This window comes from Formica exsecta, unplaced genomic scaffold (genome assembly GCF_003651465.1).
Source record: "Formica exsecta isolate Colony F162 unplaced genomic scaffold, ASM365146v1 scaffold321, whole genome shotgun sequence".
Classification (NCBI taxonomy): domain Eukaryota; kingdom Metazoa; phylum Arthropoda; class Insecta; order Hymenoptera; family Formicidae; genus Formica; species Formica exsecta.
In genome coordinates, this window is record NW_021850465.1 from 9,531 (window position 1) to 33,286 (window position 23,756).

Here is a 23,756-nt window from a genome sequence, read left to right on the forward strand (position 1 = left end):
ATTAAGATATACAGTATATTTACAATAATATAATATATACGCAATATATAATAAAGATATTTGAGACACAAGAAAAACTTATTCTAATAACTTTAACAGACAAGATAAATGGTATTTAAAAAACTGACCATATAAAATATATAAAAAACTGTCTATATATTCTTGAAACATTCCAATATCTCGGATAAAAATCACATAATTATATGAAGTGAAGATATAGATATTAGAAACATATATGTATATGTATATAGTATATAGTATTAGGAACATATCTCAAAATATTTTTTAAAGGCATATCAATAAAAGATATATTAGCAAATAAAGTAAATTCTTTTTTAACTTATGTATATATATTTTTTTAAATTATATATTAATATAATGATCCATATTCATGTGGATGATTTCTTACATTAATGTGTATGTGTGTGCAACACAATATTATGTAATGTAATTTCATAGAATTATTTAAATTGTGTTCCTATTTAAGCTGGTCCTAGAATATCCATGTTTGCCGTTGTATCTTGAACATTGCTATGCGCAATCATGTATTCTGATACAGATATATATATTGCAACTAGCAAGCCAATAATACTTGCTGCATAAATATTGCGCTGCAAGATAATACATATCGCCACACATAGCCCAAAATACGTCAGATATCGCGCCAGATTTTCCTGTTTTTTGCGGCCAAGAAGATCTGAATCTAAAAACATAAATTATAAATGTTATTCAAAATATATCATACATTGTTTTATTTTTAGTATACTTACTTATACACATATTATCCTTTTTATGATGTCCTTCGGCACATTTGATACACATGTCCGGGCCATCGCCAGTGCAGCCATCGCAAGCTTTGTCGCAAGCTGGAAAAATTTCAAATTTTTAATTTTAATATAAATTGTTTATTTAAATCATTTCAATATAAATTGATTATTTTAATCAAAACTAAAAAAAAATTGTAGAATTTATTAATAATTTACAGCATATGTATATACCTAAACAAGTATAGCTTCCTTCTTTATTAATGCAAAATTGATTGCCAGGACAAATCTCATCACTTTTTATACATTCGTCAATATCAAAGCAGCCTTTGCCTTCAATCATGTGCCATCCATTGGCGCCACACATAGCCCAAAATACGTCAGATATCGCGCCAGATTTTCCTGTTTTTTGCGGCCAAGAAGATCTGAATCTAAAAACATAAATTATAAATGTTATTCAAAATATATCATACATTGTTTTATTTTTAGTATACTTACTTATACACATATTATCCTTTTTATGATGTCCTTCGGCACATTTGATACACATGTCCGGGCCATCGCCAGTGCAACCGTTGCAAGCTTTGTCGCAAGCTGGAAAGATTTCAAATTTTTAATTTTAATATAAATTGTTTATTTAAATAATTTCAATATAAATTGATTAATTATTTTAATCAAAATTTTAAAAAAATTATAAAATTTATTAATAATTTACAGCATATGTATATACCTAAACAAGTATAGCTTCCTTCTTTATTAATGCAAAATTGATTGCCAGGACAAATCTCATCACTTTTTATACATTCGTCAATATCAAAGCAGCCTTTGCCTTCAATCATGTGCCATCCATTGGCACACTTTTCGCAATCCTTTGGTCCAGCGCCACTGCAAGACCCATCGCACGCCATGTGACATGCGGAACATAACAAGGTCTTTTCATCTTTATAAGACTCATAGTATCCCGAAGCACACTTTGAACAAGTGTCTCCGATATATCCTTTGTCACAGAAGCAACCACCGTTTCCTTTTCTCGTACCACCTCCTTTACACTTGCCATTGTTACTACAGATCTTATCCGGATATCCTGGACAAGGCGTACAATTTGGACCATAGTGATTCTCTGGACAACAACGCTCCGTTTTTTCGATGCAAATATAATTGTGTATATCTGGATAAATGTCTTGATGTTTGAACCACCATTCCTCTATCTGACCTTCCAATTCCTCCGCTAAAGATTGGCACTGCGTCTCACCATTTTTGACTTCTTTACACAAGTTCTCTTGTATCTCGACTAATCGAATTTCGCTTCTCGAATATGAACCTAGCTTGTCCTCTTCCCAGGCGCTGTCTCCACCCTCAAACTTCCCACGACTCGTTCTTTCTAGACCCTACAAAGGATTTATAACTTGTAAAGTTTTACATTGACTAAAAAATTGTGTAATATCTAAATACAATTAACACATTTTTATTTTTAACGTATTTGATATAATTTTAATATATAATATAATTTGTGCTAAAAATCATTTTTTAAAGTTATAAAAGCAAAGGTATGTTTACCTTTTTGAAACTATTGGTAAGTATTTTGCATGCTGCACAGGGTGGGAATATTTGGGATTTACGTTCCTCCTTGTCGGCCGGCTTTTCTTTCTCACATTGGACGTCGATCATGCAAATCGATGCGATTATAAACAAGTTGAGGAAAACAATGACACTGGTCGGCACTTGCATTATACCGCGCCGGCTATCGACACGTGTGGTTTACAAAAAATATAGGAAGCACAAGAGAGGAATGTATTTGTTACTCCCGAAAAAAATAGTTACGAACGTCTTCTGAACGCTTATTCTATTCCTTATTAGATTAGATCATAATTATTATAGCAAGTAGTTTCATTTGAAACGATTGACAGATGGATACCCAAGGTTAGACGGACCAGACGACTAAACGTGTCTTCCGCGAGTGCGCATGCGCGAGCCGCCGACCAATCGGAACGCACCGCGTACAATTCGTCGATGTGTCTCAAATTCCTTGGTCAATGGTCTGCGAAAAGCACGCATCGGACAGCCAATCAGATGCGCGAACGCTGCTCGCGTGTTTCTAGGGAATTAATTTTATAACTAGAATCTTACTAGTCAAAAAAAGTCACGTGAATAGCATCTATGTATCCGTATCGGTCATTATAATTCGTGGTGAAATATAGTGACGTGTCTCTCGTCGTGTGTCAAAAAGTGAAGAATTTTGAGAGGGTGATGTGTAATTAATTTACACGGCGTATGAAATAAAATTAGTCGAGATGTTAACGAAATTTGAAACGAAGTCCGCGCGAGTGAAAGGATTGTCCTTTCATCCGAAACGTCCCTGGGTGCTTGCAAGGTAAAGTGGCACCCGTTTTTGACTTATTGACCATTTCGTAACATTTTAACACTTGTAGAATGTTTTTTTTACAAAAACAATGTCTTATTTAAATTATCCATTAGATTAGAAAATTATTGAATGAATATTTTTAAATATATACAATATTGCATGTTGATATAGACATAACCTTTAATTTATTGCATAGTGCTTTAATTAATCTGTGTGTGTGAACATGGATGCTGATACTTTTATAAAGAGATTATATTTTTTAATTAGAAACTATTTTTATTATATTAAAATAAAAAGATTCATAATTTATGTAAATGTCAAACGATTTTTATTTTAATATAATTCAAGCAATATGTATAAAATTGCAATAAGCTTTGTTACATTATACTCAAAATCCTGTTATTATTAATGTAATTGTCAGAAAGTATAGAATATAGTCTCTTTTGATTGTTGATATTCACGCACGTGTCTTAGATGTTGCATTAGTCGATATCTCCATTGAAGGACTTGTTTCTGTATTTGCAAGTTTAGTAGTATTTGTTTTGTCCTCTGTAGTTTGTTCAACAGAACTCTCAGATGTTATTGCAAGATTTACAGGAGTACTACTTGTAATTTCTTTCTCTACTTTCTTAGATGTAGTCGTGAATTCCAGTTTATCTATGGCGATAGCAGATTTATTTGATGTTTTGTCAACTGCATCTGCCGTTGATCCCAGATCGGATCTTGATTCTATTTTACTGGATTCTATAGAGCCGGATTCAGAGACAGTAGCATCAGTTTGTGAGCTTTCAATATCATTTGATTCTAGAGAAATTTTTGTATCTTGAGCAGCTGTTGATGTATATTCATTGTTATTGCTAGGAATCGTGATCGCTGCTCGATAAAATAATGGCACAGAAGGATTATAAAGATTAAAATTATGCAAAGGTAGTCTTAACTGGGAATAAGGATCGTGAGGATAATAACTTTGTATCGCACTTGGTGACACATGATATCTTGGAAACACCGTTGGAAAGTCCAGTAAATTTGTTCTAAATGCAGGATAAGGTAAATCCACAAAGGAGATTTGCTGAAGAGGTACTTGATGTTCGACAAAATTATCATCTGCTTCAAAGCTCTTTGATAGTTCCTTCTCTTCCTTGAGATTTTCAGCATTCACATTAAAATCTTCCTGTTTATTCATACTCGTTTCTTCAGATTTGGATGATTGTTCTGAAGACATTAAATTTTCTTGGGTTTTCTCCAACCTGTTTCTTTCTGACAATTTCATCGAACTCATTTCATGTTGCAATCTGCTCAGAGAATCAGCACCGGTTGTAAAAACAACATTACTTTCGCCACCATTCAAATCCTGGGTTGTATAGGAGTATCCGCTGAAAGTAGGATTAGACTCAGATTCTGTGTATATCAATCTTGGAGTATTAGAAAATGCCAGGTGACTGCCATCATAGGAAACAGAGTACGTTCTCACTGATGTTACATCTATAAAAAGCTAAAAAAAAAAAATAAAAAAGAGACATGTGTGATTTTACTTAACATAAATACATTATAGATTATTAATTGTAATTTAGCAAATAATCAAGGCTGAGGAATTGTGTGATATAAATAATATACGAGAAATTGATGTTTCGGATTTATTAGAATAAAAATTGAATATTTTGAGATAGAAATTTTGTATTTATATACAAATGCATACTTACAATAACAGTGCAAAAGAACCAGGGTAACGCCATTGTCGAGAGTCGACAAAGGGATGTGGGCCTAATGCAATTAAGGAGCACACTACCAGGATGCGTAATAATGTGATCTCTTATACACGGCGTGCATTTCACGCCCCACTCTCGCGCGTACACCTCCGCTTCTGACGACCTGATTCCGTAGAAATGTCCTGAGGGGATATGCGGGGTCTTTATTTCGATCTGTGTTGGTCTGTGTCTCGTCAGATTCGTCAAAGTTATATAGCACATGTAGATCGAATTTCGGATACTTTTATCGCGTATCTTGATGCATCAGTGAAAATAAATCGCTTAATTTAGAAGGAGAAGTTAATCTTTTTTCTCATTATGCATGTTTTTTTTAATACAACCTTTTACAAAAAAATTATATATATATATATATATATTGAAATATAAGATTATCATAAAATGAATATTTTACGAGATACTTGTTAGTAGTTTATATGTAAAAATTGCTTATGTAAAATTATATCAAATTAAAATATAAAATATCTCGTAAACTATTAAATTTTGGTCATACTACCCTTATAATTGTTTATGCCGTATATCGCGAGGAACTGATTTATGTAAATAAATTAGGGTGGCTCCATTTAAAACAATAAAAATGACCTTGAAATAATTCTGACCTTGATACAAGATTAAATAAAGATCATCATCAGATGATCTTCTCAACATCGAACAACTTTCGTTTGAACATATTTTTTATTCGATCTTACATTGCGAAGATAAAAGTGGTGATAAATTAAAATAGGGCACTCTATATAAACATAGGTCCATAGAAGCTTTATTACAAAGTTATAACAAAAAATGGCCGCGTTCAGCAGAGAAAGCGCTCAGTTATCGTCTTGTCAACACTCGACGTTGATTCGTTGGTTCTAAAAGTAAGAACCAATCACATTCGATTGCTACTAAGCGGTTTTCTCTGCTGAACGCGGCCAATGTTAAAATTTAGCGATATGAAATGTGGTGATCTTGGACGCCAAGGCCAACCATTCAATTATATTCATATGTTTTAGCATGTTTATAAGGAAAATTAAAAACATTTCCTCCCGTAAACATTGCTTCATTAGTTCACAGAATTCTTTAAGAAAAAAAAATCATCTATATACAGGGTGTTTCCTAAGTAAGTACACAAACTTGAAGGGGATATTCCTTGGCTTATTCTAAGAAGAAAAGGTCCTATAAATATGTGTCCTAAACTGCTTCGTTTTCAAAATACAAGGTGTCAAAGTTGTGCAAAGAAAATGAAAATTTCGAAAATGTGGAAAACGTTTAAAGATATTTTATTCAAATTTGGTATGCGTGGTATTAATGTGGTATTATTACATATTTTTTATTATATATTATTACATTTTATACATTTATTAGATATTATTATATACATGAAAACGAAGCATTTAAGACACATGTTTATAAGACCTTTTCTTCTTAAAATAAGTCAAGGAATATCCCCTTCAAGTTTGTGTACTTACTTAGGAAACACCCTATATATGTACTTATGCATGTATGTAATAAAGCTTCTATGAACCTATGTTTATATAACATTGTTTCCTTATTGTTATCCATAGAACACACTGGCGCAGTTTGGCCGATAAAAAAACCTGGAAACCCTGTATTTATTTTTAAATAACACAAATAATATTTATTTTAATATATTTTATAAACAATAAAAGATAGCGATATTTATAATTGTAGAAAGTGTAATTTATTTTCACATATATTTGTTATATCTACCATAAAATATTAGTTGTAATAAAAAAGTTTAAAATATAATAAAATATAGTTTCATTATTTATATATAAATTATGTTTTGGGGATAATGGGTATTTTAACTAGAATGTAATGAATCATTCTGTAAACTGGTTTAACGTCGAACTAATGACGGATTTGGCAATCATGTTTGATCTCTTTGTTAGATATGTATGAGCGAGTGGTTTGTCACGGCAGTTATTTTATATTCATGCATATTTTAATAATGATTACCGGTAGGAGATCGAACCAAAAGCAATTATGCGAGATACGTTTTGATATTTCGATTAAGTAATGGGCGTACCACGCCTTTTTCCGAAGATAATAGAGACAAAATACACAAGGTGGTCAAAAATGCGATTCACACAAGAATCCATTAAATTTTATTTAAAAAAATCATAATTACAGATTTTTCATTTTCTAAAAGTAAATATTTATTTATTTAAAAATAATGGATTATTAATTTCACGTTATATGTGATAATCTTTATCTTTAAATTCGTATTATTTTTATTCCATTGCAATATCGGGACACCCTGTATCGAGGCGTAGGCCCGAAATCCAGTTTCCGAATGACCTCTATATTTATGCCTCATTTTGTAATCGCCCAGACGAAAAAATCGTACAAACCGCCGGTTTTCGCAATCCAGGCCTCTCGTAAAATCCCTGAAATAGCTTATAGCAATTGAAAAGGATAATACTTGGCGGGCGAACCAATATAAGCAATTTCATAAGGTGTACCATTCGTGAGATAAAAAAAAACATACTTGCATGTACAAAAAAATTACAGGTATTAAGTAACACACTAAAGGAACGAGAAATATATTGCATTGACAAAATTTAATATTTTGAAATAATTTAATATTAATTATAAAAATTAAATATATATAAAATATAAAATAAATAAATTTGTTCAACAAATTTATCTCACATATATCCTTTAGTTTTATAAAATACTTACATTTTGCGCAAAATATAGCAATTTTTTATAAATTGTTTAAATTAATTAACAAAAAATATATTACGCTATAAATCTTTATTTATTATATAATTTATGAATGAATTCCAGTTTGCACAATGGCGTCATCCAATTGTGGGACTACCGTATGTGTACCCTCCTCGACAAATTTGACGAGCACGATGGACCCGTACGAGGAATATGTTTCCACAATCAGCAGCCGCTGTTCGTTTCCGGCGGTGACGATTACAAGATTAAAGTCTGGAACTACAAGCAACGTAGATGTATCTTCACCCTGCTGGGTCATCTGGATTACATCAGGACTACTGTGTTCCATCAAGAGTATCCCTGGATCCTTAGCGCTTCGGACGATCAGACTATCCGAATCTGGAACTGGCAAAGTCGTACTTGCATTTGCGTATTGACTGGGCACAATCACTATGTAATGTGCGCCCAGTTTCATCCTACGGAAGACATTATTGTGTCGGCTTCGTTGGATCAAACAGTCCGCGTTTGGGATATTTCTGGTTCGTGCAAAAAAAAATATTTTTTTATACAGGGTGTCATTTTAATCAACGCACGCAAATATCTCGTAAAGTAAGCAAGATGGAAAAAAATGTTTTATACAAAAGTTGTAGGGTTCAGAGGGGGCACATGATGAAAATAGGAACTTGACCTTGAGTGATCTTTTCAAGGCTAAGTCAATGTGATCGATATTTTCAAGCTTTTGATATAAGCTACAAGAATATGCAATAAAAAATGGGGGGTTACATTTAAGAAAATATCGATCACATTGACTTGGCCTTGAAAAGGTCACTCAAGGTCAAGCCCATATTTTCATCAGAGAATTAAATTTTATATTTAATAAAAAAATTTTATAAGCACCTTTTGTTTTTATGTATCGTGACGTCATGAATGTCATAATGGCGGATATTCTGGCGCTTTTAAAATCTTATTTTTAAGTTCTTTTTATCTTGTTATAATAATTTTACCGCAAATATTAATATTTTTTATAATGTTTTTAGAACTTGAAGTTTTATTTGGAATAATAAAAAATAATCGAAAATGACCCCATTGTTTTCATAATTATGCGATGGCAAAAAAGAATGCTTTAATAATTGGATGCAATTGCAGGATTACGGAAAAAGAACGTGGCGCCAGGTCCGGGAGGTCTCGAGGATCACCTGAAGAATCCGGGGGCGACCGATTTATTCGGCCAAGCTGACGCAGTGGTGAAGTACGTCCTAGAAGGTCACGATAGAGGCGTAAACTGGGCGTGCTTCCACGGTACGTTACCTCTGATCGTCTCCGGAGCCGATGATCGGCAGATCAAGATGTGGCGGATGAACGACGCTAAAGCCTGGGAAGTAGACACGTGTCGCGGCCATTACAACAACGTATCCTGTGTGTTATTTCACCCCAGACAGGATCTCATCCTCTCCAATTCGGAGGATAAAAGCATCAGGGTCTGGGACATGACAAAGCGCACGTGTTTGCACACGTTTAGACGGGAACACGAGAGATTCTGGGTTCTGGCCGCTCATCCGACTCTGAACCTCTTTGCCGCCGGTCACGATTCCGGAATGATCATCTTCAAACTCGAGAGAGAACGTCCCGCGTACGCGGTTTACGGAAATCTTCTGTATTATGTAAAAGACCGTTTCCTTCGAAAGCTGGATTTCACCACATCGAAGGATACGTCGGTGATGCAAATACGCGGCGGGGGAAAAACGCCGCCCTACAGTATGTCGTACAATCAAGCGGAAAACAGCCTTCTAGTGTGCACGAGATCACCATCGAATATCGAAAATAGCACTTACGATTTGTACATGATACCGCGCGAAGGGGATTCGAGCACGGATGCTGATACCAAACGGGCGTCTGGGGTCACCGCCATCTGGGTTGCCAGGAATCGATTTGCTGTATTGGATAGAGCGTATTCGGTAAATGAAGATATTTTGCAATGATTTCAAAATTTAAGAACTTAATTAATTTGTTTAAATTAGGTAATTAATTAAAATAATCTTGTATATATTCTGATTATTTTAGCACTATTTTTTGCTTCTCTAATTAATTTTATTTCTAATATATGACAATTCTACTCATTATATTTTTGTAAAACACACGTTTTCAAATGATAAATATTTGTTTTTTTTTAGTTAGTTATCAAGAATCTGAAGAACGAGGTCACGAAGAAGGTGCAAATTCCAAACTGCGACGAAATATTTTATGCCGGCACCGGCATGCTACTCTTGCGCGACCCAGAACAGGTAACGCTGTTCGATGTACAGCAGAAGAGAACTTTGGCGGAAGTGAAAATCACAAAATGCAGATACGTCGTATGGTCTAGCGACATGTCTCACGTTGCTTTGCTGGCCAAACACACTGTCAACATTTGCAATCGTCGGTTGGAATCTCTCTGTTCCGTGCATGAGAATACAAGAGTAAAATCCGGCGCCTGGGACGATTCCGGTGTGTTCATTTACACGACTAGCAACCATATCAAATACGCGATCAGCAACGGTGATCACGGTATCATCCGCACGCTGGACTTGCCGATCTACGTCACGAGGGTAAAGGGGAATCAAGTTTACTGTTTGGATCGAGAATGCAGGCCGAGAATCCTTCGAATAGATCCGACAGAGTATAAATTTAAGCTGGCACTAATTAACCGGAAATACGAAGAAGTCTTACACATGGTTCGCACTGCGAATCTCGTTGGACAGTCGATTATAGCGTATCTGCAGCAGAAGGGATATCCAGAAGTAGCGCTTCACTTCGTAAAAGATGAAAAAACGAGATTCGGTCTCGCGCTTGAATGCGGTAATATCGAAGTTGCGTTGGAAGCGGCGAGATCTCTCGATCAGAAATCGTGCTGGGAGAACTTAGCGCAAACCGCTTTGCTGCAAGGCAATCATCAAGTCGTGGAAATGTGCTATCAAAGGACCAAGAATTTTGAAAAGTTGGCCTTCCTTTACCTCATAACCGGCAACCTAGAGAAGCTGCGTAAAATGATAAAAATTGCGGAAATTCGAAAAGACGTATCGGGACAGTATCAAGGAAGTTTGCTGCTTGGCGACATTTACGAGCGGGCCAAGATTTTGCGGGTATATCTCTATTATAATTAATAATTTTATTTATTTATTTGAAAAAAAATTCATATATACATTTCTATTCGAACCCTTTGTAGAACTCTGGACAAGCATCGTTGGCGTATGTCACCGAAAAAATTCACGGCATATCAAACGAGGAGGACGACGCCCAATATGAGTCGATGAGCGAGGAACTTTCTGCACTGGAGAAGGGTGCCATATACCTCCGTCCACCTGTACCTATTCAACAAGCTGAGAACAACTGGCCGCTGCTGACAGTTTCTAAAGGTTTCTTTGAAGGCGCGATGATGTCTCGCAGTAGGACTCAGGTGGCCGCCGCTCTCGCCCTGGAAGATGACGGTGCAGCAACACCCGAAGGTTGGGGCAACGACGAGGAACTCGGTATAGACGACGAAGAACTCGTGGACGCGGAAATCGCGCCGGAAGGCGAGGAGAATCCTGGATGGGACGTCGAAGACGTCGATCTACCGCCGGAACTCGAGGTTGCGACGACCGCCAACGAAGACGGTTATTATTCTCCACCCACTAAAGGAGTTCCACCGACGCAACATTGGGTTAACAACTCAAAGTTGCCAATCGATCACATATTGGCTGGATCGTTTGAGTCCGCTTTCAGATTACTGAACAACCAGGTCGGAGTGGTGGAATTCGGGCCTTATCAATCTCTGTTTTTGAATACGTACGCCCGCTCCAGAACATCCTACGCCTGTCTGCCTAATGTACCATCGTTATACGGATATCCGCAAAGAAACTGGAAAGATACCAACTGGAAGGATGCTACATCGAAAACTGGTGTACCTGCAGTAGGATTACATCTTACGGAACTTGTTCAACGTCTTCAGATGTGCTACCAACTGACGACCAACGGCAAGTTTGCCAAAGCGATAGAGAAGCTGCAGGGAATCTTGCTAAGCGTACCGTTGCTCGTCGTCGATACTAAACAGGACATTGCGGAGGCACAACAGCTGATTCAGATTTGTCGCGAATATATCATAGGTTTGAAGATGGAAACTGAACGTAAAAGTCTACCGAGAGCCACATTAGCCGAGCAGAAGAGAATTTGCGAGATGGCGGCATATTTCACACACTGTAATCTGCAACCCGTACATCAGATTCTCACACTTCAAGTAGCTGTGAATTTGTTCTACAAATTGAAGAATTACAAAACAGCTGCTTCGTTCGCGAGGAGATTGCTCGAGCTCGGACCAAATCCTGAACTTGCGCAAAAAATTCGAGTTTTATTACAGGTACTTTTATTTTTATCGTAAATTGATATTTATATGAATATATAATATTTATATCTACAAGTAAAAAATTAATTTATTTTTCAGTCTTGTGACAAGAATCCTGTCGATGAGCATAAATTAGTGTACGATGAACACAATCCATTCTCCTTGTGCGCAAGCACATTCACACCTATTTACAAAGGAAAACCAGAAGTGAAGTGTCTATTATGCGGTGCCAGCTATAATCCACAATTCAAAGATATAGTATGCAAGATATGTGAAGTTGCTTTGATAGGCAAAGAACGTTAATATTCTATTTATATTGTTATCGCACTATTAGTCTTGTAAGTAATAAATTTTTTATTACGTTTCCAATATACAGTTAAAGTATTATATATATTTTTGTAATAGATGAACTGTGTCAATTTTTATTTGACTAATTGTAATATATGTCATTCGTTTCAAACGATCTAAAGCTGTATCTGATTTTAAGTATGCAAGATAAGCAATTTTAATAATTTAAAATAATTCAACATATTAAAGATGAAAAGAAGCAAAAAAAGGAAATATCTATTTTCGACTAGTTGTACTTTGTCATTCCGTGAAATAAATAGAAATGAATTTTGAACTTATTTCAAACATATTGATTTAATCGATTTGACAGGCGACGATGTATTTTATACTTATTTTGTTTCTATTTCAATTTATATTAATTTGAATAAGTGACTCTTAAATGCCAAAATGAAATATATAATATAAAATTCAATTTATTAATTATCAAAGATATATCGTGTTCCGACATGATTTATAAACAAAAAAATAGAAAAACTGTGTGTAAAGAAGTATATACTACGTTTATAAATAAAATATCTCTTACAGATTCCTATTATATGATATAGTAATTTCTTTGAGATGAACATACAAAATCTATAATTGTAATAATTAAATATCATATGTATTGTACACACAACACATATATGTCTTCTCACATGAAATTGCATGTATGTTTCATCTTTCAATATTCGCACATCATGACTTAATTATTCGAAAAATAACAACGCTCTTTTAAAGCAACGGGAAAATGTGACTGACTGTTTACAGCTTAGAACATATATAAATATTACACAATTATATATAAGATATAATATTTATTAATTATATATTATATTTTTATTATTTATATGTTCTAAGAATTACAGTTTGACATATCCGCGTTTGATACATGTCAAAAAAATGAGTTTAAAATATCAACCAATCATATTTATAACATAAATGACGTAATAATATGGCGCCTTAAGTTTTCAGGCTTGCGATTGGTTTATTCTCTTATTACAATCATTTCAGATTATTCAAATATCTTTAAATATCTTATAATTCATTCACTATAATATTCTATTGAGTTATACATATCTGCACTTATTTCTAACATTAGTTGAAGAGAAGGATATTTTACAGAAAAAAAAGATATTTCGATGGGTATATATCAATTGGACATAATGCTTATTGACCAATTGAAACTGAGGTCTTTTGATTGGTCAATCGTGTTGATTAATCTAGGCACTGGTCGATATGAGTGATTGTGGCTGCGGTCAGAAAGATGCTAGAAATGCTTCGAAGCGTTTGATTGACCAATCAGAACAAAAAGAGTAAAGATCTATTTATTCTGATTGGTTAATGAAATGCTTTAAAGCGTTTGATTGATCAAAAGAGTAAAGATTTCTTTATTCTGATTGGTTAATGCAATGCTTCGAAGCATCTCTAGCGTCTTACCGACCGCAGCCTGTGTCCAATCCAACTGTGTCTAAAGCCCGTATCAGACTACGCATTGTAAATTGAAGATTGAAGATTAAAGATTGGAATTTGATTAATCAGAACAAAAGAAACTAAAATTTCTTTGTCTTGATTGGTCAAATTTCAATCTTGAATCTTCAATCTCAAAGTATCTCGAAGTATTAATTCGCACCTAGTGCGGCGTAGGACCACGGTGGAAACACCAAACTTAAAGTTGAACTCTACCCAATGGGATGTTTCCACCGTGGTCCTACGCCGCACTAGGTGCGAATTAATACTTTGGTGGAAACTAGACCAATCTTCAATGCTTTAAGCCCGTATCAGACTATGCATTGAGATTGAAATTTGACCAATCAGGACAAGGAAATTTTAGTTTCTTTTATCCTGATTGGTCAAATTTCAATCTTCAATACGTAGTCTGAGACGGGCTTAAATGAACCTCTCCCGTTTCGATTGCTCTCTTCTTTTTTTGGACAAATGGCCACTAGCGTCTCTAGTGGCAGTAATCTGTGAAAAATTTAATTACAAGAAAAATATTTTCTACATGCATAATTAATCATTAAATTCTTTATATTTACGCGCTAATAAAATAAAGTAATGAAAAAAAAAAAACCATTGAAATAATTTCGAAAGAGAAACTAGGGCTATGTTCCAAAACGGACTCTCCGAGGAAAATTTTACTCCGATTGCCGTTCCGAAACTTTTTTGAGCGTCTCTGATTGGTTCCAGGCTGGCCATCGAGTAAAATTTTCCTCGGAGAGGAAATTTTACACCGTGGGTCTGTTCTTTGCAGCTGAACTGGCTGCACTGGTTCAGAGTTCATCTTTTTCTCTCCCCATTGGAAGGAGAAGGATGGACTCTGAACTGGTGCAGCCAGTTCAGCTGTAAACAGACCTCGTTTTGGAACTAGCCTAAAGAACGATCGATTTTCGCGAAGTCGAGAATCGACCAATCGAACACTCCCCAATAATCCCCTGGAATCCGGCGTCGGTTGGCAACGCGCCTGTGTTACCGCTTGTTGCCGACGCGAGAGAGTTGTGTGTGCATGCAATGGTGGACGAAGTTCTCGAAGGCCGCTCGAAGTTCGCGCCGTCAAGCTACCGACCAGTTGTCTGGCCGTTTCTCCGATAACGTACGACGAATATCGCTCGCTGCCGGTGTCACGTCGTCGTGTCTCCCCACGATCGTGCCATAGTGATATATCTCCATTGCCGCGCCGTACGTTCTCGATGCAAGTTTCACCGTCAGGCAGGAAGAGGGGAGGAGCAACAGCGCTTTCGCGTATACCCGGAATCTCGCCGCCCGATTAATTTCGAGTCTTCGAGAGAGAGAGAGAGAGAGAGAGAGAGAGAGAGAGAACGAGCCTCGAAGCACGACTACGACGTAGAGCTGCCGCTCTAGAATCTTCGCAACCGGTGCCCGTAAACACCGCGCACGTAAATACAGAGACACACGCATACACGCGCGCGGCGTCGTCGTGCGCAAGAGGCATATACACAGTGCGCGTTCTGTGATAAAGGAGGACGCCCGGTATAATTCATCGTGTATCGCGCCACTTTCGGGTTAACTCGGCGGCGGCGGCGGTGGTGGTGCTGGTGGTGGTTTGAGAGTAATAACGATAGCAGGTAGTCAAGTAGTCGTACGTTCGCGCGGCATGAAAAAATGATGTGATCGACGGTCATCATGGCGGCACCCATGCTAAAGTGGAAGCGGATCGCGAATCCGACCGGGCCCCAGCCAAGACCGAGGCATGGCCATCGGGCGGTCGCCATTAAGGATCTCATGGCGCATACACGCGCGCGGCGTCGTCGTGCGCAAGAGGCATATACACAGTGCGCGTTCTGTGATAAAGGAGGACGCCCGGTATAATCCATCGTGTATCGCGCCACTTTCGGGTTAACTCGGCGGCGGCGGTGGTGGTGCTGGTGGTGGTTTGAGAGTAATAACGATAGCAGGTAGTCAAGTAGTCGTACGTTCGCGCGGCATGAAAAAATGATGTGATCGACGGTCATCATGGCGGCACCCATGCTAAAGTGGAAGCGGATCGCGAATCCGACCGGGCCCCAGCCAAGACCGAGGCATGGCCATCGGGCGGTCGCCACCCTCCCCCTCGCTCGTCCCGCGAGCGCGACGCAATCGCGCTTCCCGTCATTCCACGTTCGCGCTTCTTCGCCTTCTCTCCCTGCCTCTCGCTCCCTCTCGCGCGCACCGCACTCTCCTTCTCCCGCGTGTACGAGATCGCCGCCCGCTATCGCGCATGCGCGCGCCGTTGCGCGCATTTCCAATCGGATTTCGAAATGTTTGTCCCCGCGCGCGAGCTCGCCATGGTAACAGCCGGAATGCATATGGATCCTTGTATTTTCTAGGCTGCTTACTCGGCGTATTTCTCCTCGCTTTTCCATTTTTTCTTTCCAATGCTTCAATGCACTTGATTCATTTGAATGAAGCAGATCTATTAAAAATTTTTTTATTCAAGCAAAAGTCATGCATTTTTTTATTTTACTTAAGATTTGTAAAGCTGTAACAGAGAATTGAAGACATTTCTCGGTACAGATTTGGAATAATCTGAATTACCTGATTTTTTTTCTTTAATTTTTCTTTAATATTTTTGTTGCATTTTTTCAGAAATATAATAACAGGGTGTTTATTCCCTGGAAAAACCTGAAATTTTCAAGGATTTTTTTATACCTGAAAAGATCAGGGGATTCTTATGGAATTTTATTGGGACACTAAATTTTTTTAAAAATTCTCTCTGATAATTTTGCTTTTTTATCGTAAGCAGTCGGGAAATCAAATGAATTATGTATTTAAAATATATTCTAAATATATATCTATTTCTGTTCATATATTCAATGTCAACAAAATATTGAATAGTACACATTTTTTATTGTAACTTTTAGTGATAAAATAATGAAAATGTTATGCAAGTGAAAAAAGTTAATCTCGCGAAAACTATTTAGTTTTTTTCAGTACAGTTGCAAATTTAATACTTGAAACTTAAGAAGCTCTATGTTCTTTTTTCATATGACTGACAAATATTAGAAAGTGCATAAATAAAAAAACTTATTTTTAAAATTCGCACTAAAAAAATTTTTTTAAATATTGTCTACTGGGTTTTTGACCAAAAATACCTGGAAAATCAGGAATTTTTTTTATAAGATTTAAGTAGAGATCCTGAGTAAGTTACAGAAAAAAGACAACTCTCTTCTAACTTAAATTTAAAACCAATAAAATATATGTGAATTTTATATATATATGTAACTTTATTCTTTAATTATGTTTTAAAGTTGTAATTAAATTTATAAATTTTTAAGTTACTTGAAATAATAAATTAAATTCTGTGGAAATTTTATAATAAATAATAAATAAAATTTCATACTTGATTAAATTATTTGTATGAAAAGTACTTGTGTATAAAAGTACTTGTTTATAAAAAATATATATTCAAAGCAGCTCATTATCTTTATCAATTTGTTGTTTTTTTGTTAATATCAAAAACAAAAAATTGTGCAAATGTTGCATAATTTTGCATTATGACGTTTATATAAAATATATTTTTGCAGCAACAAACCAATGGTTCGTGCCATCCACAAAGGGAGATATCCCGCCAGGTTGCGCGGCGTACGGCTTCGTCGTCGACGGCACGCGTATCCTGGTCTTTGGCGGAATGGTGGAGTACGGCAAGTATTCCAACGAGCTGTACGAACTCCAAGCGAGTCGATGGGAATGGAAACGCTTGAAGCCGAAACCACCTAAACACGAGCCACCGCCGTGTCCGCGATTGGGACACAGTTTTACTCTTATCGGCAACAGGGTCTTCCTTTTTGGTGGTCTCGCGAACGACAGCGACGATCCGAAAAACAATATACCGAGATATCTAAACGATCTGTACACCCTCGAACTTCTTCCCAATGGCCAAACGGCCTGGGATGTGCCGCAGACGCACGGACACGCGCCACCACCCAGAGAATCTCATACCGGAGTCGCATACACGGATCGTACGACGGGTAAATCCTGTCTGGTGATTTATGGCGGTATGAGCGGTTGTCGTCTGGGCGATTTATGGTTTCTCGATGTCGATTCGATGACCTGGAATAAACCAGTGGTTCACGGACCCACTCCTCTGCCGCGATCATTACATACTGCCACTTTGATCGGTCATCGCATGTACGTATTCGGGGGATGGGTGCCATTGGTCGTCGACGACGTTAAAGTCGCGACACATGAGAAAGAATGGAAATGCACAAGCACACTAGCATGTTTGAATCTAGGTGAGTTACATTTCATGATTTCTCCTTAAATACTGCGCTTATGTCGATGATACTACATAAAATTCCAATCGTTATAATATTGCTGAGATTGTCTGTGAACAATGTATGTGATAACAAAATTTTATTGTTGAATATGCGGTAACGTAACTCGTTTGCGATCCGGTAAATCCAGCCGACATAGTCCAGAAGAATGGAAATATTATTGGCGTATTAAATAAAGAAATATTCAAGTCTGGAATTGTTCAAGTATACATGGAATGATTGGTATATAGAAGTATCTTGACATAAATTTATCAGTTTTGTGAATCAGTTTGATAAACTTCAAGCTGTTCTTCGAGAAGAAGGTTATTTATCGGGAAGGCTTATTTTTGAAACCCCGTTTGCATTCTGTTTTATCATTTAAATTATATATTTTTATTTCAGAAACTCTTACGTGGGAACAATTAACCGTTGATTCCTTGGAGGAAAATGTTCCACGCGCTCGCGCTGGTCACTGTGCGGTTGGTGTGCACAGTAGACTCTACGTATGGTCTGGTAGGGACGGCTATCGTAAAGCTTGGAACAACCAGGTTAGGGTTAGTCTTGGTTATATGATCTTTGACCGGATGGAGTGTCGCTTTACTAACGAGACCTCTGTGTTTCTTAGGTTTGTTGCAAGGATCTATGGTATCTCGAGGTCAGTAAACCGGCGCCGCCTTCCAGAGTTCAGCTGGTTAGGGCTTCCACGCAAACGTTGGAAGTCAGCTGGACAGCGAGCCCGTCCGCGCAATATTACATCCTTCAGATACAGAAGTACGACATGCCGCCGGCGGCGACCGGCGCTTTCCCGCCTGTGAGCGCACCAGCGCCTGCAGCACCCATCGTCAGCACCACCCCCACAGCGGCGGCGACGACTCCTGTGATGGCGGCAACCCCCGCGACTGTGCCCGTCACGTCTCCGCCCGTGACCACGGTCGCTGCTCTTCCTCCGACTATCCCGCCCGCCGCCGCCGCCAGATCAACTGTCACATCGACGGTGACGACTCCGTCGCGAGTCCAGTCGGCTGCACAAAGTCCCGTACAAAAAGTGGTGTCACCGCAGCTGGTGCAAAAACCGGCGAGTCCCATGACTCCGAGAGTCGTGACGGGTAACGTCATACGTATTCGTTCTCCCCTGGTTACTTCCACAGTCGCAGCAGCAATACCGACGGCGGTAGCGGTGGCCACCACCGAGCAACAGCAAACCACTGCGACCGCGACTACAACTGTGGCGTCAGGCCAAACACCCGCCGCCGCAATGTCTGGCATCGCCGCTCTGGCCGCTGCAGCAGCCGCCACTCCGAAAATCACCATGAACAATGTTCCCATTTTACCACAGGCCGGTGCCGTGACCGCGACAAACACCATCAGAATGAAGAATGTTCAACCGGGTCAGCAGATACGCTTCGCTGCGCCCGGTGCCACAGTATTGCGCACCACTTCGCCGCAGCAAAGCAAACAGATCATACTGCAGAAGCCCGGCCAGAACATATCTGGTCAGCAAATTGTGCATCTTCTCAAGACCGGACAGGGTATGGTGACCACGGTGCCCAAAGTGAGCCTCATTCCCGGCAAGACTGTCCAAGCGGCTGGCGCGAAGCCTCTCAACCAGGGACCGACAATATTGCGACTGGTAAATCCCAATACGGTGGCAGGATCGAAGATTCTCACGACCATGAAGACATCCGGAATAGTAGCGATGAGCAAAGGACAGAATATCACGGGCAAGCAAACTATAATGATTACCAAACCAGGAGGCAATGGCGGATTGGTCGGCAGACCTAATCAGATCATCGTCGTTACGACGGGTTCGGGTCTTAGAGCTGTGCAAGCTGTGACGACCTCACAGGCTAGTACGGGACAAGGGGGTAACATTACTACTCCCGTCAACGTCTTACCGTTGTCGGCTACGAATCATGTCACGAATCAGCAAGGCGTCAAGATGATCGTCGTTTCTTCGGGCGCGATGGGCGGAGGAACTGCTGGCAAGCCTATCACTATCACAGTCCCAGGACAGGGCGGTGTACCAAAGACAGTGACTATCGCTACGAAAGGCAGTCCGCAAGCCATCTTCAATCCCGGCAAGAGTCAAATCGTTGCCGTGCCACAAATGCAAAAAACTCCCGTAAGTGTATAGGAAGAGAACATATATATATACATAAAAGATCTTATATATGTAATATATAATTTATTTACAAATTGTAGGAAGCAGTGATGTCTGGAAAGCCAGTGACCTTGCAAATGTCGGGAGGCATAGGTGCAAAGACGGTGACGCTTATGCCAACAAGTAGTTCTATAGTAACTACTTCGAGTGCGTCAGATTCGATAGACACCGGTAAAATGCTCTTTGTTTCTTCGAAACAACCATCAGCTTCCTTAGGTGAATAGAGTCATGTTTTTCAACATTAAGATGATATGACAAAAATTGCGAAGTTGAATCACACAGTAAAATAATATTTCAGCATCTACGTCTGACGGCCCAGCTACTACTGACGCTGCATTAGCCGCGTTAGCAGCAGAGGCAGGTCTAATTGATCCAGTTCAGGAACCATCTGGTGGCTTGTCATTTATGGTAGCTACAGATGATGGAGCTACTGGTGACGATAAGATGGAGGACAGCTGTAATGGTAACGAAGCGACCACAGCGGCCGCTTTAGTTTCGCAGATGAGCGCGGGCGAACCGATGCAAGTCGATGGCGATGGAAACTTTGTACTTCCACAAGTTGACGGACCGATTGATGCTCTCTTGTCGGAAGACGAGGAGAAGATGGATCTAGACGAGGAGCCTGCTCCTTCGGAAAGCGCTCCTACCGAATCGACTAATGTCGATGAACCGGCAGCAGTCACGGAACAAGACGTTAATATTCAGGCTGAAAATGTTCAAACGGAAGAATCCACAGTAAATGAGGAAGCCGCCACGCCCGAAGCGGCAACAACCGATCCTCCCGAATCGATTATTCCTGCCACCACCAACGAAGTTCCCGAAGAAATCCCTGATAATCCACCAGCCGATGACGTACCTATCGAAACTAGCGCTGATGATGCGGAGCAGCCGAGTGAAAAGGAGGTGGATATTAAACCGTTAATTGACGAAACGAAAACGATTCCTGAAACGAAACCTGATTCACCTTTGGTACAATCGCCCGTGGAAGCTCCATCTGAACAGACGACTTTGGAGGACATTGCAAATCCAACAGTGACGAAAACTGACGAAACCCAACAAGAAGAGAGCAGCCAAGCAAAGGATAAAGAGCTCGAATCGCATTCTGCTGAAGACGAAAAATCCTCGGCGACTGAGAATCTATCTGCTGAAGATACGAATCTTTCCACAACGCATCTTTCCAAAGATGAAACTCGAGAAGCTAAGAAAGTGAAGGAAGAGGCGGAACCGGAAATCGATCTTCCGGTCGAGAATTCTCTCACAAAATCAGAAGAGGTCAATGAGCCGATGATCACTGACGATGCCACATTAACTGCGGCAGTTAATGTAACGCCGACAACGACTCCCGTCGTTACGCCGAGTATACAATTGAAACTGGAACCCACAACAGACGAACCTATGGAACAGGACAAGTCGCCCGATCTACCAATATCATCGATCAACGGTGTCGCCTTGCCTCTCGAGAAGGAAACAGAAACCGTAGCAAAAGTACACACTCCTGTGAAAATGGAGGTGAAAGACGAACTTGCGTCTTCGAAAAGAGAAAATTTGAAGCAAGATAAGCTTAATGATGCTAGGTCGGAAACTGGAGACGACTCGACGGCTTTGACGACGTTGGCTACAGCTGCTTTGGGATCAGCCGAGTCACCGATAAAAGTTAAAAACGAACAGGTAGATCCTATTATAATGCACTGTATTTGCAACAAATATACACATAAATACTATCGTTAACTGATACTTTCGCAGAGCGAGGAGGAGAAGAAAGAGGCAGAATGGTATGACGTTGGTGTAATAAAAGGAACCAGCTTCACGGTCCAGCATTACTACCTTTCTGGCGATGAGCCGCTAGATATTACGCAACCCTTGACGATGGATGTTTTTAAAGGAAGAGCTAAAGTAGCATTAGAACCCGGAACTGCCTACAAATTCAGAGTTGCCGCTGTGAATACTTGCGGACAAAGTGCCTGGAGCGAGGTAACCAGTCTCATTCTATACATATATAATATTTATTTGATAGGAAAATATTTTTGTGATAAATAAAATTTACGAAAATTTTTGCTTTCGTTACAGGTAGCAGCATTCAAGACGTGTCTTCCGGGTTTCCCGGGTGCACCGAGCGCTATAAAAATATCAAAGTCCGCAGACGGCGCACAAATCTCTTGGGAACCGCCACCAAGCAATGTTGGTCCCATCCTCGAATATTCCGTCTACCTGGCAGTGCGCAGTACCGCGTTGAACAATGACGGGGAACCAAAAACAGTCGTGTCGAATCCAAATCAGTTAGCCTTTATTAGAGTTTATTGCGGTTCGAGTAATTCCTGTTCGGTGAACAATAGTGCCCTTAATGCCGCTCACGTGGACACCACTACGAAACCGGCCATAATCTTTAGAATAGCAGCACGAAACGACAAGGGTTACGGACCGGCGACTCAAGTCAGGTGGCTACAAGGTTAGTTGCACAATTCGTCCGAGAATGTGTATGTGTGTGACTGTGAATCCTTTCGAAAGAATGCATTTGAACAAACGCTTTATTATTATCAGCAGATCCAACCACAGCTGTGAAAAGTAATCCGCAAGCGAAGAGACCCGGTACGGACCTACGCTCGCAAGTGACTTCCCCGCAGAAGAAGATGAAGATGGAAACAGCCGGTGATAATTTCTCGTGAGCCCGTTCTCTCCCTGGCCTCGTACAGCCGTGACTCCCGCGAGCGATGCTACTCATTATTTAATTTACACACGCCTAACAACGATAACGAAATCCAATGTATTATCGAGTATAAACAACGTGATATATAAGTAAAACGAAAGATATGAATACTCGATAAAAAAAAGAAAGGGATAGGGTGAAAAAGGTGTGTGTCTATAGTTAGATTTAATCTAAATGTAAGAAGTATAAAAAAAAAGTATTTTTAATGTTCTGTATGGACGTCCTTCTATATCGCGTTCCTTACTCACCGTCATCCTTCTACTCTTTCGCGCGTGACTGCGCGAGAATCCTTTGCGAAGACAACACAAGTACCGTTGATAAATAATGACGAGATGATTTTCTTTTTTTTTTTTCTCTCTTTTTTTGGAGTTAGTTTTTCCATGTTTATAGCGCACGCGTTTTCTATGAAGAACGGTACAACATATCGCATCTAAATGCTCACAAACAGTTGCATCGCGCAGATTGTACGCGTACTTTGATGATTTTCGCGTTATCTGGCAACCCTTTGATGAATTTGACGCAGACGCTGTATGGGAATGACAGAATAGCTGGCTGAACAGGACTTGTATATTCGGATACTTTGTGTATTTGTTTGAACAATTATATATACATATATATACGACAAAAAATCTATATATTTTGCCAACACACATTCAAATTCTTTATAGTATATTTATCATTATACTAGAGCACCTGCAATTCTTTTTATATTTACCATTGTGTGCACGATGGCAGAGAAAGCTCGCTTCTAAGATGTAGGTATATTTTAATGTACATAAAACTCTTACACTGAGAAAAATGTGTTTATCATATTCCGAAAAAATAAAATTAATACTTTTTGATAAGGGTAGGATATAATGTAATTGGAAGATACGCATACATACACACATGCATATATATA

The 23,756-nt window shown here is 38.9% G+C and overlaps 4 protein-coding genes across 7 annotated transcripts; 2 read left to right on the forward strand and 2 right to left on the reverse strand.

Annotated features, from left to right (window-relative positions):
* Positions 1 to 377: 377 nt before the first annotated feature.
* Positions 378 to 2,724, reverse strand: LOC115238143 (cysteine-rich with EGF-like domain protein 2). Of its 3 annotated transcripts, XM_029811729.1 has the most exons (5): positions 2,322 to 2,724; positions 1,604 to 2,152; positions 999 to 1,107; positions 771 to 866; positions 378 to 703 (listed from the first exon to the last, which is right to left on the reverse strand). In XM_029811729.1, exons 1-5 carry the CDS (start codon positions 2,490 to 2,492, stop codon positions 483 to 485), a joined length of 1,146 nt encoding a protein of 381 aa, XP_029667589.1. In that variant the 5' UTR covers positions 2,493 to 2,724; the 3' UTR covers positions 378 to 482. The 3 variants fall into 3 exon arrangements, with proteins under 3 accessions (XP_029667589.1, XP_029667588.1, XP_029667590.1); XM_029811728.1 differs by lacking the exon at positions 999 to 1,107 and having other exon boundaries at positions 1,495 to 2,152; XM_029811730.1 differs by lacking the exons at positions 771 to 866; positions 999 to 1,107 and adding an exon at positions 1,263 to 1,358 and having other exon boundaries at positions 1,495 to 2,152.
* A 216-nt stretch (positions 2,725 to 2,940) lies between these two features.
* Positions 2,941 to 12,879, forward strand: LOC115238140 (coatomer subunit alpha). Its single transcript, XM_029811723.1, has 6 exons — positions 2,941 to 3,135; positions 7,680 to 8,095; positions 8,703 to 9,511; positions 9,728 to 10,675; positions 10,759 to 11,928; positions 12,013 to 12,879. Exons 1-6 carry the CDS (start codon positions 3,056 to 3,058, stop codon positions 12,214 to 12,216), a joined length of 3,627 nt encoding a protein of 1,208 aa, XP_029667583.1. The 5' UTR covers positions 2,941 to 3,055; the 3' UTR covers positions 12,217 to 12,879.
* LOC115238141 lies at positions 3,142 to 5,534 on the reverse strand. Of its 2 annotated transcripts, XM_029811725.1 has the most exons (3): positions 5,489 to 5,534; positions 4,827 to 5,014; positions 3,142 to 4,618 (listed from the first exon to the last, which is right to left on the reverse strand). In XM_029811725.1, exons 2-3 carry the CDS (start codon positions 4,857 to 4,859, stop codon positions 3,584 to 3,586), a joined length of 1,068 nt encoding a protein of 355 aa, XP_029667585.1. In that variant the 5' UTR covers positions 4,860 to 5,014; positions 5,489 to 5,534; the 3' UTR covers positions 3,142 to 3,583. The 2 variants fall into 2 exon arrangements, with proteins under 2 accessions (XP_029667585.1, XP_029667584.1); XM_029811724.1 differs by lacking the exon at positions 5,489 to 5,534 and having other exon boundaries at positions 4,827 to 5,148.
* A 1,296-nt stretch (positions 12,880 to 14,175) lies between the features above and the next one.
* LOC115238142 (host cell factor) lies at positions 14,176 to 23,474 on the forward strand. Its single transcript, XM_029811727.1, has 9 exons — positions 14,176 to 14,200; positions 17,262 to 17,969; positions 18,393 to 18,538; positions 18,616 to 20,112; positions 20,193 to 20,367; positions 20,450 to 21,819; positions 21,895 to 22,122; positions 22,219 to 22,597; positions 22,693 to 23,474. Exons 1-9 carry the CDS (start codon positions 14,176 to 14,178, stop codon positions 22,812 to 22,814), a joined length of 4,650 nt encoding a protein of 1,549 aa, XP_029667587.1. The 3' UTR covers positions 22,815 to 23,474.
* The last annotated feature ends 282 nt before the right edge of the window (positions 23,475 to 23,756 follow it).